The sequence below is a fragment of the Lithobates pipiens genome, unplaced genomic scaffold, assembly GCF_037356315.1.
Source record: "Lithobates pipiens isolate NorthernLeopardFrog02 unplaced genomic scaffold, aLitPip1_a1.2 Scaffold_22, whole genome shotgun sequence".
Taxonomy (NCBI): Eukaryota; Metazoa; Chordata; class Amphibia; order Anura; family Ranidae; genus Lithobates; species Lithobates pipiens.
This window is the reverse complement of record NW_027507784.1, coordinates 259,039,500-259,056,746: the sequence shown is the minus strand read 5'-3', so window position 1 is coordinate 259,056,746 and position 17,247 is coordinate 259,039,500. Positions and strand designations below refer to the sequence as shown.

The following is a 17,247-nucleotide window of genomic DNA, read 5'->3' as shown; positions in this document are numbered from 1 at the left end:
GTGAAAGAGTTTTTAAGAGAAAGGAGGAATCCCATTGAACTAAACACCTGACTTTATGCACTAGTTGTGAAGTCGAGTGGTTGGGGTCGAGAACTGAGTTGACCGAGAGCCTGTAGTAAGGTGACATGAGAATTTTGTTTTGACAAGGGGGATTGCAAAGAGCTCTTTGGGGCAAAGCTGGCGCCCTGGTGAAGATGCAAGCCCTCGACAATGGGTTTTTTTTTTTTTTTTTTTGGGAGATACTGTCCAAACCTGGTGCAGGGTGGACTAACTGGTGTTCTAACTGGCCTAAAAAGGGGAAAGCGACAGAGAAAATGATGAGCAGCCGTGTTGCTACTGGAGACGATGAGTGGCAGTTTGAGCAACTTGCTGAAATGCTTGCAGCGATTGCAAAGAAGCGGCCTTATTTGAATTATGAGGTGAGAATGAATGAATGGATGAATGAGGTGAGCAACTGTGTTGCTACTGGAGATGAGTGGCCGTATTAAGCTATTGCAGAGATGCTTGCAGCGATTGCAAGAAAGCAGCTTTATTTGAATCTATAAATTAAATTATAAGTGTGTAGGAATGAGGAGAGCAGCCGTGTTGCTACTGGAAATGAGTGGCCGTATTGAGCCATTGCATTGATGCTTGCAGCGATTGCAAGGAGCTTTGTTCAAAGGCGAAAGAAAAGGTTATAGAGGAAATGTGATTATGTAGGAATGAACGTGCGCAACGCTGAGCAAATTGGTGGAGAGAATTGTGTATGATCATGTATGGATAGACTGAGAAAGTCAAACGTAAGTACTGCTGAATTCGTACAGTCGATGTGACTAGTTTGAACTGGGTTATAGCTATGGAATAGTCTGCAAAAGATTTGACTCATTTGAGTCGGAGATGCAACAGGACTCGGCTTGGTTGTTAGAGTTGCGTTTGGCAAGGACTGGAATCGTTGCGCCGATGCTGCGACCAGACTCAAATCCTCCGTAGATGCGAATGAGAGGCTCGTATATGGGATCCGACCGTATCGCTGAGGATATGGCTGGGTTCGGATTGATTGAATTGTGATGGTGGTTGACGGAGCTGGTGATTGCCAATGATCCGAAACATAGAAGCGAAGTTGCGACTAGATTCGAATCGGCCGTAGATGCGAGGTGACTACAGGGTTCGTATGACAGATCTGCCCGTATTGCCAATGATATGGCTGGGTTTGAATCGACTAAATGGTGATGGTGGTTTGAAGGGGCTTGTGATTGCCGAGGATCCGAAACATAGAAGCGTGGTTGCGACTAGATTCGAATCGGCCATAGATGTGAGGCGACTATGGGGCTCGTATGACAGATCTGACCGTATTGCCGATGATATGGCTGGGTTCGAATCAACTAAATGGTGATGGCGGTTGAAGGGGTTTTGTGATTGCCAAGGATCCGAAACATAGAAGCGAAGTTGCAACTATATTCGAGTCGGCCGTAGACGCGAGGTGAGTAAGGGGCTTGAATGTCGGATTTGACCGCATCGCCGTGAAGTGAACGGCTCAAGTAAACCCGCGTTGGGTAGAAAGCATGAAATATATGAAAGATGACATAGAAAGATTTACGGTGGCGTAAGTGCGACTTTTTGCAAAACGAACATGATAAACGAACATGATAACGTAACTACTAGAGTTTAGGGGAGCGGTAAGAACAAAGTCCTACCTGCAACAGCGAGTGTGTAGCGGTCCGAGCGTGGGACAATCGATGAAGATATACGACCGATCTCAAAGGTACAACTACGTGGACACGCAGTGAGTTGGCAGAGTCAGCCTGTGCAATGCATTTGACACGAATCAGCTTAAAAAAAAATGTATGAGATGAATCTGATATAAATTGGCAGTAAGGAGTATCTGATACAAATTGGTTGTAGAGTGTATGCCATTCCTTACTGTGAAACCAAACACCTATCAACCACCCATCCCCCCAGGCTAGTCAAGTGCAGGAAAGACATCAGGTGGGTTTAATTACACCTCAATCAGCCACAGAAACCCATACAAACAATACCTGTTTATCTCAAAAAAGGATGAGAACAGTGAATCTTATAACTAGTGAAGCCTATGGCAGGTGATATTGGAGAACGTCCGACAGCGACTCGGAGGCTTGGATCTATGAATAAATCGTATGTTTGGTAGAAGGAATTTACGAATGTACTATGCCTGTGCCAAAAGATGTCGGGACATGAGTGTCAACAACTCAGAGGTAGGTTTTGCGAAAGGGGTGCAGGATAGTAAGCATGATAAGCCTCAAGTTTGCACATGATATGAAAAGATTCGGATACTACTTATCTGCGACCATGAGTGGGAACCGCCGACAAAGACCACAAATGAAGAAGCCAAAGTGCACCTGCGATTGGACGCACAGATAGTAGACCGGGAAGGAGCTGAGACGAGTCGGCCCCTTGATGTGCAGTACCTTGCACTGGAACCGACACAGACCGTTGTGGGTGGTCTGATTATATACCCTCCGGGCTCCTCCCATAATTAAGGGCCACCATACTGGCCCTCTTTTATATATATATATATATATATATATATATATATTTATGGTTGGAGCCCTCCGCTCTAAGAGATATGAAAGAACACATAAACACGTCACAAGACTAACAACATAAAATGGACCTGAATTGTGCCCTTGGTCTGCTGTAAGGTAAGCCCTGGTGAGCTGGGCGGTGAGCCCTACACTGCTGGGCGATATGCCAAGAGAAGGCCGCATACCTTAAGAAAGTAAATGGATGTTTCTGTAGAGAAACGTGTTTTAAGTGAAGTACTCTGAGAAGGGAAATGGGTGGGTGGGTACCTTGCACTGGAACCGACACAGACCGTTGTGGGTGGTCTGATTATATACCCTCCGGGCTCCTCCCATAATTACGGGCCACCATACTGGCCCTCTTATTTATGGTTGGAGCCCTCCGCTCTAAGAGATATGAAAGAACACATAAACACGTCACAAGACTAACAACATAAAATGGACCTGAATTGTGCCCTTGGTCTGCTGTAAGGTAAGCCCTGGTGAGCTGGGCGGTGAGCCCTACACTGCTGGGCGATATGCCAAGAGAAGGCCGCAAAAGATTTGGTGTAGGGAGGTAATTATTAATTTATGTACAGCAAGACACTACGGGGCAAAGTTTCTGAAGGCTCAGGTCATTTCCACTTGTGGATTGGAGATGTATTGAGTAAAGCAGGTGGATTCCCGCCTGCCCATCTTTGATCGCGTGGACTGGGACCCCGTTTCGTGAGGCTGCTGATGCTGTTCCAATGCGAAAGAATGTCCAAGAAAATGACCAAGGTCCTGGCCTAATTTGCTCAAAAGGAACCTGACGTGACTGATGAACTGGTTGCTGCCTGGGGTACTAATCGAGAACGGTAGTAATGGGCTGTCCTGCGAGGGATCAAACATATGGGCCAAAAATTGATCTAGGATGGACACGGGGCACCAGGCTTTGAGAGTTTGGAAAGGTTTTATGTCAACCCCTGGACCGGACTATTGTGTTTTGGACACGCTGAGGAGCAAGATGAAGTCTGATGGCGTGTGAGGTGGCGTCTACGTAACACTTTACAACTGGGATGGTGACAGTATTCACTGGGGAGTAAGAAGCTGTAGAAAGCCAGGTAGATGGCTGCTTGAAGGACCAGGCTGAATTTAGCCAAAAGGGGAATGTGACAGGATGAAAGACATGTCTTGGAATATGGCGCTGGTGACGGGTAGCCGTTTGATACTGATTTGGGGTCATTGCCTGTGAATACCACACAACATGGTCTTGACCGTATGGGCGGCGAACAAGACGATTTGTTAGGATCTCATAAGGGGATGAAATACTGGATGTCAGCTGAGTGGGGTCTAAGGTATTGTGTGACAATGCCAACTGTGTGCGGTGGCATAATATGAAGACCAGGATGTGATGGAGAACTCTTGGTATTGCTCTGCGGTTTGAGGCTAGTAGCCTGACATAGAACCTCTAGGCTGCCCGGTAGGCCTTCAGGGTGTTGTGAGATAGTGAAAGATTAATAAGGCAGGTAGCGTCGTGAAAGTGTTGTTTGAATCCGAGGTTAGCTACGACCAGTGTGGGATAAGAGACATGGTCGGGTCGGTTCCAGGTTCCTGCAAAAAATAACGAAGCAAAGTTAACGGGTAGTGCGTTGGCCAGATTATTGCGTTTGTCTGGGATGTGGACGCCTAGGACGTTAGATTGGTGCTGTGGGGATAGTGGCACCAGCCTGCACAGGAAGGCCACAATGGCCAGCTACTAGGACCTCCTTTATTTATAATACTGGCTGTAGCTTGGTTGTCTGTGGCGAACGTCACTGTTTGTCCTGCCCAGTTGTTGCACCAGACTTGAGCTGCTGCGACAATGGGGTAGAGGTCGAACAAAGAGGAGGACTAACTGAACCCAGGAATCAAGAGGATTACTGACGGCCATGGCCCTATAAACCCAATTTGGCCAAAATTGAGGCGAGGACCTGTGGAGGCTGTGGTGACCATGACTACCTGAGATGAAGAGAGAGATGCTGAGGGAATACACATTGGCATGCCATTCCAATTTGTGAGAAATTCGACTCCCATGCGCAGATCTGCTATAGCTGGCATATCTTAATTTAAGGATTTAGTCAGGGTCTTTGCCTGGAAGAGAAACACTAAAAGATGGGAGGTAAAAGATCCCCTTGAGTCTGGCTGCTGCCTTGGCTGGAAATGAGCAGTGATAGTCAAAGGATGGGCACCCTGCGTACTTGTGACCTGCTGCGTGCAGATACGGGTCCAATTCTACCCTCCTGTCGGGGTTGCTCTGCCTAGCATGTCTCTGACTGTCCCCAAGGCCCGCACAAACTGTGACAGTGAGCTTGCGATTAAGTAAAGGGTCTCTGGCCTTCAGGATGACGGAGACATCTCCCCGCGAATATGATTTGTTCTAGGCCAAGTTGTGTACTGCTATGAGGAGGGATGCTAAGTTAACGTCGTTGTCATCCAAGATGTCCTCCTAGATGCCCTGCTAGGACAAGGTGTGCAGGGAAGACAATGGTGCAGAAGTTGGGTGTATCTGTAAGTGAAGGTACGGGAATGACGGTGGTGACTGGAGCTGGTAGGGGCACGGCTGGGCGTACCTCCAGGGCTGTCACTCTGCTTGGACTTCGGCGACTGCTGCTGACAGTGTGGTTACCCAGGAGTGCAGCTGAGTAGTCGCAAAGAAGATAGACTGAAGTGGTGCCTGGAAGGGCTGCCACTGGCGGTGGAAACAGTAGCCTAAAGGCTTGGTTCCCTGGCTGCAGCAAGGTAGGATTTACTCCTGCGACACCGTTCTGCTATGAGTTTATTTTTTTATTATAATTTTTTTTTTTTTTTATTCGTTTTTTTTTTTTTTTTTTTTTTTTTTTATTGGTCCAAGCTCTTGTGAGACTGTAAACCGCCGCTTGCTGAGCCCGTAAAGGGTGATGGCAGGGCTGAGGCAAAGTCCTCACTGTCTGCCTGCGACATGGCGTCAACTAAAAGCAAGGGGGGGTGCGTATGTTTGAGGTAAGTTGCAAAGGTAGGAGGGGATAGTTGCGTTGGGTAGTTGAGATGAAAGGCGGAAGGAAACAAGAATAGGACAAGGAACGACAGCCACAGTGACAGTTGGTTTACGCTTGAGCGCTGTTGAGTGTGACTTTAGAAAACTCAAAAGAATGCGTAACAACCGAGGTGAGCCAGGAGGTGACTGGCTAGGTAACCGATAGCTCGGGTGTCAGTCTGTGCTCGGCACAGACTAATGAACCAGAGCGCCCCAGGGCGGACTGGGGTGGGTAGTTGAAGTCTGGTATACTAAGTAGGAATGTTGCGATCTGTAGTTAATTGACGTGGGTTCGGTCTACTAATGCTTGCACTGCCAGCAAGTATGGAGATTAGGCGACCTTGTCTGCGTATTGAAGGCTTGTGCTTCGAAAACAGAGTGAAGTGCACAGAAGTATGTGACAGTTGCTAACGCCTCAGGAGCAGGTCAAATTCTGTATGTGAAGTAAAAATATGTAGTGAAAGAATGTTTAAGAGAAAGAGGGAGTCCCATTGAACTACACCTGACTTTATGCCCTAGTTGTGAAGTCGACTGGTTGGTGGTCGAGAACTGAGTTGACCGGGAGCCTGTAGTAAGGTGACATGAGAATTTCGTTATGACAATGGGGATTGCAAAGAGCTGTTTGGGGCAAAGCTGGCCCCCTGGTGAAGATGCAAGCCCTCGACAATGGTTTTTTTTTTTTTTTTTTTTTTTTTTGGGAGATACTGTCCAAACCTGGTGCAGGGTGGACTAACTGGTGTTCTAACTGGCCTAAAAGGGGAAAGCGACAGAGAAAACGATGAGCAGCCGTGTTGCTACTGGAGACGATGAGTGGCAGTTTGAGCCATTTGCTGAAATGCTTGCAGCGATTGCAAGGAAGCGGCCTTATTTGAATTATAAATTAAATTATGAGGTGAGAATGAATGAATGAATGAATGAATGAATGAGGTGAACAGCTGTGTTGCTACTGGAGACGATGAGTGGCCGTATTAAGCCATTGCAGAGATGCTTGCAGCGATTGCAAGAAAGCAGCTTTATTTGAATCTATAAATTTAATTATAAGTGTGTAGGAATGAGGAGAGCGATGGGTGGCCGTATTGAGCCATTGCATCGATGCTCGCAGCGATTGCAAGGAATCAGCTTTATTTGAAAGGTGAAAGCAATGTTTTGCGGATTTATAAGTGTGTAGGTATGATGTGAACAGCAGTGTTGCTACTGGAGTTTTGAGCCAAATGCAGAAAGACTTGCAGCAATTGCAAGAACGCAGCTTTGTTGAAAGGCGAAAGAAAGGTTATAGAGGAAATGTGATTATGTAGGAATGACCGTGCGCAATACTGAGCAAATTGGTGGAGAGAATTGTGTACGATCATGTATGGATAGACTGAGAAGGTCAAATGTAAGTACTGCTGAATTCGTACAGCCGATGTGACTAGTTTGAACTGGGCTATAGCTATGGAATAGTCTGCGAAAGATTTGACTCATTTGAGTCGGTGATGCAACAGGATTCGGCTTGGTTGTTAGAGTTGCGTTTGGCAAGGACTGGAATCGTTGGGCCGATGCTGCGACTAGACTCGAATCCTCCGTAGATGCGACTGAGAGGCTCGTATATGGGATCCGACCGTATCGCTGAGGATATGGTTGGGTTCGGATTGATTGAATTGTGATGGTGGTTGAAGGGGCTGGTGATTGTCAATGATCCGAAACATAGAAGCGAAGTTGCGACTAGATTCGAAACGGCCGTAGATGCGAGGTGACTACAGGGCTCGTATGACAGATCTGCCCGTGTTGCAGATGATATGGCTGGGTTTGAATCGACTAAATGGTGATGGCGGTTGAAGGGGCTTGTGACTGCCGAGGATCCGAAACATAGAAGCGAAGTTGCGACTAGATTTCGACTCGGTCATAGATATGAGGTGACTACGGGGCTCGTATGACAGATCTGACCGTATTGCCGATGATATGGCTGGGTTCGAATCAACTAAATGGGGATGACGGTTGAAGGGGCTTGTGATTGCCGAGGATCCGAAACATAGAAGCGAAGTTGCGACTAGATTTCGAATCGGCCGTAGATGCGAGGTGAGTAAGGGGCTTGAATGTCGGATTTGACCGCATCGACCGTGAAGTGATCGGCTCGAGTAAACCCGCGTTGGGTAGAAAGGATGAAATACATGAAAGATGACATAGACTTATGGTGGCGTAAGTGCGACTTTGCAAAACGAACATGATAAACGAACATGATAAGGTAACTATTGGAGTTTAGAAGAGCGGTAACAACAAAGTCCTACCTGCGACAGCGAGTGTGTAGCGGTCCGAGCGTGGGACAATCGATGAAGATATACGACCGATCTCGAAGGTACAACTACGTGGACATGCAGTAGGTTGGCAGAGTCAGCCTCTGCAATGCATTTGACACGAATCAGCTCAAAAATGTATGAGATGAATCTGATATAAATTGGCAGTAAAGAGTATCTGATACAAATTGGTTGTAGAGTGTATGCCATTCCTTACTGTGAAACCAAACACCTATCAACCACCCATCCCCCCAGGCTAGTCAAGTGCAGGAAAGACATCAGGTGGGTTTAATTACACCTCAATCAGCCACAGAAACCCATACAAACAATACCTGTTTATCTCAAAAAAGAATGAGAACAGTGAATTTTATAACCAGTGAAGCCTATGACGAGTGATATTGGAGAACAACCGACAGCGACTCGAAGGCTTGGATCTATGAATGAATCGTACGTTTGGTAGAAGGAATTTACGAATGTACTATGCCTGTGCCGAACAATGTCGGGACATGAGTGTCAACAACTCAGAGGTAGATTTTGCGAAAGGGGTGCAGGATAGTAAGCATGAAGCCGCAAGTTTTCACATGATATGAAAAGATTTGGATACTACTTATCTGCGACCATGAGCGGGAACCGCCGACGAAGACCACGAATGAAGAAGCCGAAGTGCACATACGATTGGACACACAGATAGACGACCGTGAGGGAGCTGAGAAGAGTCGGCCCCTTGATGTGCAGTACCTTGCACTGGAACCGACACAGACCGTTGTGGGTGGTCTGATTATATACCCTCCGGGCTCCTCCCATAATTACGGGCCACCATACTGGCCCTCTTATATATATATTTTTTTTTTTTTTTTTATTCTGTCTTTTACGTTTAAAAAAAATAAAAATCGCACAGGTGATCAAATACTACCAAAAGAAAGCTCTATTTGGGGGAAAAATGCTAAAAAAAAATTCATTTGGGTACAGTGTTGTATGACCGCGCAATTGTCATTCAAAGTGCATCAGTGCTGAAAGCTGAAAATTGGTCTGGATAGGAGGGGGGTTTAAGTACCCAGTAAGCAAGTGCTTAATACACTCCATCTGCCTCTGACTTTGTCATTGGTGCCAACGTGCACCATGACAGCTGGGTCTTCCCCAGCCCCTCCCAGTATTCTGTACACCAGATCCGAGATGTGCCGAACCCGAGCGCCCGGTAGACAACATACTGTTCGGTGCTTCAGGTCTTTTTTTACAGATTGGCCTCTCTGTCCTTCATCTTTGCTTTCCACAGTTCTGCTGTTGCTTGTAGTTCTACAAAATGTAACATCTCAAGTCAATGTTCACTGTGAATCCAGTTACAGTTCAATTTTCCCAGGAAGATTGTTTGCTTTCTATTCTCAACTTATTGAGTCAGTTATTCCGCTTTACCATCCAAAGTTTTTTGTATGCCATCAAACAGCTAGCTGAAGATTACCAGGATTGCCATGCAGCAACACAGAACTACTTTTATCTCCCTCCCCACTTTAGGGATTTATTTCATTAAAACTCATAGAGTTTAATTCACCTAGAACTCCTGAAAGAGCAGGTTGAATTGCAACACTGTTCTCTTTGCTAAAAGTTGTATTTGTTATTTAATGATCTGCATTTATGTGTGAAGGAGCAGTAGAGAGGGATCTGCCACTCATAAGAGCCATTAACTAATTTCAACCTTTTAATAGGCAACAATGTTGTTATAAGGTACGAATGAAGGATGTACAATAAACCATATCACTTTAGGTACACAATTGATGGGCAGTTCAAGGTGCACTCATTAATTTCCACCCCACCACCAACATCTGACTTCTATCATAAAGAGAGAAGTTAGGTTTTTTGATGAGGCATTATACTGAATACAGCCCAAAGTTTATTCAAGAATAAAGGATCCTGGAGATGTGTCGCTTATCTTTAATTGTTTAACGGTATTTCCTGGGGAAAAAGACAGACCCTGTTAGGCTGCACCTGTGGCCAGCAGTGGATAGCCAGGAGAGTACTTATAAGACATGGATTTAAGAGTTTTGAATCTTTCAATGCACATAATAAGGTGATAGTAAGCCTCTGAAATGAAAGTGAAAAAGAGCATTTTCGTTTAGAGTGTGCACTAACCTCAATTCAAAGCACCAAGTGTAATTTATATCTCTTCTTTCTTCCCTCTACTATCTTCATTAGTCACTTCTGACAGGTTATGCTGACACCACAGAATCCTAGGAGACAGCCCCACCCCCCTCCAGCACTCAGAAGGCAATTGACAGCCTTAGCTGTTTATATTTCTCTATGAGACTGTGTAGGGAGAGGAATGCTCATTGAAAGTATTGCAGTGCTACAGGTCCCCTGTAATATTAGTGTTACTCTAGAACTGGTGCCCTGGCGTAGGTTTCGGAAGCCTCACAAATGCATAGTGCACTGGAAATGCTGGAATAAAGGTGTATTTTTGTTAATTATATGCAGGGAAATACAGCCTTTCTTCGTGACATGATTAATTGCATCCTAAATAGGGCCCTAGTGGCTGAAACATTGACGTTTACTGGCTCAGTTTCCCTGCATACAATGAATAAAAATACACCTTGCTGATTTTTTATGTTTTACTGTTTTATCAGCTCATACTGTTGTGCCTGCCTTTCCAGTGGACTATGTATTTATTGGTGGGGAATGTCCTTTCCCTTCACTGTGATCTCAGATTATACTCGGTTCTCTTCTCTGTGCTGTGCAGTGTAAGAATGTCAGATCCCTGCCCCTTGCCTTCTGAAGCCAAGAAAAAAAAATTGAGCTTATTGTTTTAGTAGGCTGTAGAGAAGAGAGGGCTACAGATAAACAGGTACAACTTAGATAGGAGGGTGTGTTTTATCTCTGTATATCACCTGGGGCCAGTTACTCCAGTAGGGATATGTAAGGCTTTACAACCATTTTAAGGACATTATCTTACAGACTTAAAGATGTTTAATTCTTTCTGGCATAGGATTGGTTAATTGACTTGATTTTATACATTCCCTCTGATTGCTTACTTTAGTTACATACGTGTTTTGGTGATTCATTTGAGAAAATGAATGTACATATTTCAACATTGCTTGATAAATGCTACAGGATATAGCCACAAGTTTACTTCATGATGTATACTGTATTTTGCTACAATGGAACAGAAGATTGTAGAAATGGATAAGTGAGTGTTGCGAATTTCCTTACTTATATGTCTTGTGCCAACCAGTACCGTGTCAAGTGTCCTGCGCCATAAAACACAAAAATACTCACTATATTAAAGAAAAAAAATCAACAATTATGAATCTTATAATATTATATCAGACTTGTGAATTTTTTTTGTGTATGAAAAGATAAAAGTGTTTTCTCATTGGCAGCGATCTTCAGTTTATTCATTATTAATTGTTAAAAAATCACTTGTATGGGAGTTCCTTATATGATTTCACAACTGACTTTCTACTGGTAAACTTGCGGAAGTCCCCATCTTGGAAATGGTTGTCAACATTGGAACCATAGTTTGCACTCAAATGCAAAGAAGGCACAAATGATTTGTTAAGAATCAGTAGTTTTGACAAAGTATGAAAGCTTTTAAACTTGCATACAACACTTACAGGAATGATGAAACAAGTTGCGGTGCCGCAAATGCAGCATCGCAAACAATTAGGATGGTGCCATTGCAGCAATTGCCACTGATGTCAAATCGTACCAAATCAGCTAAGTCCTGGTTCACATTGATGCTACTTTGAAATCGCGCCCACTTATCCTGAAGTAGCACGATTTCAAAGTAGAAAAATGTCAAAAAGATTTCAGGTGCTACTTGATAGACATCTGTGTGGCTTCATGCACAGATGTCTATTGAAGTCGCACCTGAAATCTAAAAAAGTAGTGCAGGAACTACTTTTGCAAATCAGTACAGTGCCGCATAATCGGTGTCGCACCGATTGGAACGGTGTCATTGCCTCCAATAGGGTGCGACTTGTCATGCGATTTGATCTCTCAAATCGCATGACAATTTGCTCCAATGTAAACCTAGGCTTAAATACAGTTGTGGTTTTCGCACTTTTTTTTGTCCTTATGGTTCTGTTATGATTTTTAACAAAATTTTCCTTGAAAATACCTTAAAATGTTTCCTCTCTGAGTAAAATACCCATTTCTGCCCTTCCACTCCAGTGTTCTACACTTACAGAGCAAAGTAAGGCTACATTCGAATGGTCGACTAGTCCTGGTGTGAATGACAGCAGCACTTTGTGTGTATCTAGCAGCAATCCCTGCAGGTGATCGCTGACTGTGCGGACAGCCAAGGATAGCTGTGGTCACTGGCAACCTGTCATTGAAGTGTATGGGGCTTGGTGGCTCCAGCCAGTTCTCACAGGTGGCAAAAGTTGCTGCAATAATCAGCAAATTCCTGCCAGTGTCATTTGCACCAGGTCTGGTCGTCCATGGGAATTTCACCGATACCTCCAGGACAAGTCACTTGTAAAGCACAACAAGATAGAGGGTGCACCTGACCAGTTATTTTACTGAGTATTGAGTACATTAAGTCTAACTCTGGTGCCTATTGAACTGCACAATCATGTTTTGACTCTACACAACAGCTGTAACAGGAAGGTGAAGCTACTAATATGAAAATGGAGGTTGATAGTACAATGTCTATCATACTGCAAAAATCTTTTTCTGTGATTTTAAAGATACTTTAAAGAGCTCGGGCTATGTTAATACCGTTATATTTACCACTAAATATCTATACAGCCTTTTTTCCTTTAATAACACTTTTTCTAAACCCGCTATAATAAAATTAAAAAATGGTTATGCGGTTTTAAAATATAGTACTTTGCTTTCGGACACATATAACAATAGCACTATACACTCTGGAGCAGGGTTTAATCAGAAAAGAGCTGTTCATGAATATGAGGCAGTCTTGAAAAAAATCTCTAGGGTAGTAGCTGCTAATAATGCAGGCATATCACTATGTTTAGAGACACAAACTTGCTATGAATGGCTGTAGGTAGAGGAGTTTAACACATCAGTTATGCTCAGTAGGGAGACATGTCTAAATTATTGCCTCCCTTTCCAAAACAAACAGTATAATGATTTGCAAACCCTGTGGTAGCCTGATAATAGCAGTGACGGAGGCACAAGCTGATTTAATATTGACATACATATTTATGGAGCAAGACTTTAAGTCCTTTCACTGAGCTTGTGCATGATAGATTTTGGGATGCTAAAATCAACAGTCAAACATTTTGCAAATGTAACATTTTGTGCAAGTTAAAAATATATACATTTCCATACGTATATTTATAAATGCACAGTGTGCATAAATCTAAATACCAGCCTTACGATTACATTTATAATTGTCTGTAATATAAGCAAATATATAAATTTACAGAACAATTAGGCAGTTCAAAGAGCATTGATAATTTACAAATGGAAGTACCCTACAGCAACCAATCAAATTTCTCTTTAAACAGTTCAGCGGACTCAGAACAATAAAATATGGTTGCTATAGGTGACATAACTTTGCACAGGTCTATTTGCCTTAATAAATATTAAGCTTACTGCTATATTTTTATTTCAGAATTTGAAATAACCTGTACATACATCTTCACATGGTATTTTAGAAATCAATCCTTCTAAACAAACTGTCTCCTTTTTCACTTTTGGTGCCAAAATGGTATGACAAATATCTATACAATAAAACAATCCGTGAGATGAGGATGTGATGATAGTATACATGGACACAACTACCCACCAAAAGAAGAAAAGTTGTGATATAGATGGGAGTTGTTGTCTTGAAGATTTATGTCTTCTTCCAAATCTGCAAGGAAATCCATCTTTTATGGCTTGGCAGGTCGCCTATATAGTTGATTAGCCTGGTCAACTGATATTTAGCATTGTCCCTGCTAGCTGCAGCCTCTTGTAGGAGAAGGTAACGAACATGTGGATTCCAGCATCTCTGAATGCAATCTGCTTTTGCCAGCAGAAGCTGCTGTGTAGAATGTAGCACAGAATGAACAGAGAATCTGCCAGCTCCTTGCACCACCCTCTGACTAAAGTGACAACACATTCATTTAATAAAGGAAGCTGTCAGCGGAATACTAGAAGCTTGTCCTCAATGTATCAGAAAGGATTGTGATCAATGCAGACAACCGTTTGTTGCACCAACCAAATATTATTATTATTTTTTTTTTTAATTGAAAAAAAAAAAAGAGGCATGAATAAATAAAAAAGCAAATCTTTTCTAAAGGAACCCACTGGAACACAATCAATTTTAAGATTTGAAATCCTCTAGACACTGGGTGGAAGAATGCTTTTAAGTATATGCCTTTAGCTGTCAGCATGAATTATAAGGAGCTGAAGGTTTTTGGGTGAGATTTAATATTGAACAAGCAACATTACCTTTGCCCTCCCCTTAAAACTAGAAACTGATTTTTGCTGTTCTGTTGTTGGCTTTTGAAGAAGCCTTTCTAATTAAATGTGGCGGTACCTACAGGCAGAGTGCCTTAGTTCAAAGAATGATGCGCTGTCGCTTTCAGGTAATTAGAAGCGTATTGGAAAATGGGAAGTGTGTTTTCCGCAGGAGATACTAATCACACTAGTGTTAGCATTATAAGTAAGAACACAACCTAGGGAGAAAATGTCATTTTTTTTTGATGAATTGGCTCTAAGTGGACCCTTATTGAAACCGGGGGGGTATGCCCTGTTCTAATTAGCATTGCATTTAATTTACTGTAATCAATTACTGCCTTGGGTCTTAAGCGGAATGATAACTTATTTGGTCACTGTAGGAAAGGTGTTGCATTAACCTTTTTGAGACTGTGTTCTCTGCTAGCATACTAATAGCATGCACGTTGGAGCAGGAACCATTTGTTACTGAGCTAATGAAACTAGCAACCTAAACCAATATTTCTCAATTTTGTTACAACAGAATGCATTATTAAACTTTTTGTTTTTACTTTTGGATAGAGTGGGGATAGAACCTCTGCCAGGTACAAATTGCTTTCTCTGTGTCAGCTGGAAAAGTCTTTCCTTGCTTGCCAATAGGGTCACTACATTTTAAAGGGTACATTTTATTCATATTTCAAAGAAATTTTACAGATGCAATATTAATGACTTGCTTATACTAAGGATAACATTGACAGCATCCAGTCATAGCCTTGTTACATATCAGCATAATATGTACAGCATGTTATATACCTTCAGCATCTTATCAGTAAAACTGAAATAAACATAACATAACCCGTGTGGTCAGTTTGTTTTCTACAACACTTTGATTACTCAGTAAAACTCATTGCTAAATCTGTGTGTTCCTAGCCTCAGTCTGTCCATTACTTCCATTTCTCCAGATACAGATTTTAATCATCCAGCCCATATTTTCTCACACTTTTTGGGGAATCCCTTAGCTCTGTATGTTAGCTTGTACATTGGCAATGATTTGTTAATGAGTTCTACCCAGCTTTGGAGAGATGGAGGGATTGGGTCCCTCCATCTGAGAGCCAACGCTTTTTAGGCGTAGAAAAAGACCAGCCATAGTAGGGTTTTCTGAGAGTTAGTTATCTCCTCCAAAATACATCTGGCTGGAGAGTAGATGGTTGGGAGCGCCAATCTGTCCTCCAGAAATGTCAGGATTGCCGTACAGAATCCCCCTACAAGAGGGCACTGCCAGACCATAAAGGAAATAGTCTCCCACTGCACCACCCTTCCTATTTTATGAAGACGTGCCGGGGTATAAAATATTCAATGTAAATAGTTAAACTGTATCAGTTTGTCTCTGGCTGTGATCACCGAAGGCAACAGCGATTCCATGACCTCAGACCATGACTCCTCTGTCAGGGATGGTATATCTGCCTTCCACTGTGCAGCCACCCTCTTCATCCTAGGGGAGGAAGAGATCAACAAGGTGAAATAATATCTGAAAATTAATTTTAAGTGATCCTCTTTGAACAGCAGTTTTTCCATACTAGATGGGAAGAGTCCTACCCCTTTTAAGCCAAACTGTGCTGCTACTTCATGCTGCAGTTGGAGGTAGTGGAAAAAGGATGTATTAGTAATCTTATATTCTTTTCTGTAGGTCGACCACAGAGGACTTTTGGGGGAATATCGCCACTCTGGAAATAGATAGCTATAAGTGCCATTTTTAAATGGCGCAGAGACTGTTCCAGCACCGTTTTAAAAAATGGCACCTCAGTGGCTCCTGTTGGTTTCTAAATTGTGTTTACACTGGAAGGGGTGTGGCAACAAGTGTGATGTCAGAGCATTTACTTCTAATACAGAAGCTGTCAATGCTATAGAGATAACATCAGTCACCCAATTCAGTAGTAAACAGCTGGATCAAGTGTCACACCTGTCTATTGATAACTTTATGCTAATCTGTTTTATGTGTGAGTGTATTCATTGTTTAAACTTCAGATTGGTATACAGAATTGAGTTTAAAATGCAGAAACCACCATTGAGCTTGTCAGAAGTAGCCCCTGGGGTACCCATATTTCCTGTTAGGAACCTGTCATTCTAGAACATTTTTGAATGTAGTCAAAATTAATGTGGAAGCATACGAGCAACACGCTTATAGAATGGGGTGCATATTTGAAGAGCACAGATACAATTTTTTACCATATAAATGTCAGGGGTAGAGTTGAGACTAAGTAACCACTATGACTACTACCCTCTGAATTCGGTATTTTAGCCAGTTTTCTATTCATTTACAAACTAATATTTCCTTACACATCAGCCATGTGTGGGGAACTGTATCAAATGCTTTTGCAAAATCCAAGTATACCACGTCCACCGCCACCCCCTGTCCAAGGTTTTCGTTACCTCCTCATAAAAAGAAAGTTGTTTGACAACTTCTGTCTTTTTGTAATCCATGCTGTCTGTTGCATAAAATATTTTTTTTCCAGCAAGAACTTGTCTATGTGGTCTTTTATTAAACTCTCCAGTATTCCCGACTATAAAAGTTAAACTAACAGGTCTATAATACTTGGTAAAGACTTTGTTACCTTATTAAATACAGGCACCACATTGTCCCTACGCCAATCCAGTGGTACTATTCCCACCATTAATGAGTCCCTAAAAATTAGATACAATGGGTTTGAAATGACAGAGCTCAATTCTTTTAGGATCCGTGGGTGGATGCCATCTGGTCCCCAGGTTCTTTATCCACCTTTATTCTGTCTAAATATTTCTGGACCATATCAGTTTTGAGCCAGTGTGGATCATTTGGGGCTGTGTCACTACCACCCCCATTATGAACAGGGTTTGTCCTACTATCTTTTGCAATTTGTCGTTCAATTTGAGTTTTTGTGTCCTTGATTTCTTTTTTACATATTCTGTTAAATTCTTTGCAAGATTTAAACAACACTAGTGTTCCTTCATTTTTATATTTTTTAAAAGCTCTTTTCTTACTGTTTATAGCTTTTTTAATTTTGACCATGAGCCA

At 42.6% G+C, this 17,247-nt stretch overlaps 1 protein-coding gene across 1 annotated transcript in view; it reads right to left on the bottom strand.

Annotated features, from left to right (window-relative positions):
- The window catches only part of LOC143925501 (melanin-concentrating hormone receptor 1-like), a 148,271-nt gene extending 134,440 nt beyond the window's left edge, over positions 1 to 13,831 (bottom strand). Inside the window, exon 1 of the mRNA XM_077450004.1 lies at positions 13,564 to 13,831. Within this exon, the coding sequence (XP_077306130.1) occupies positions 13,564 to 13,645 (82 nt within the window). The 5' untranslated portion in view covers positions 13,646 to 13,831. The remainder of the gene's footprint in view (positions 1 to 13,563) is intronic.
- Between the last annotated feature and the right edge of the window lie 3,416 nt (positions 13,832 to 17,247).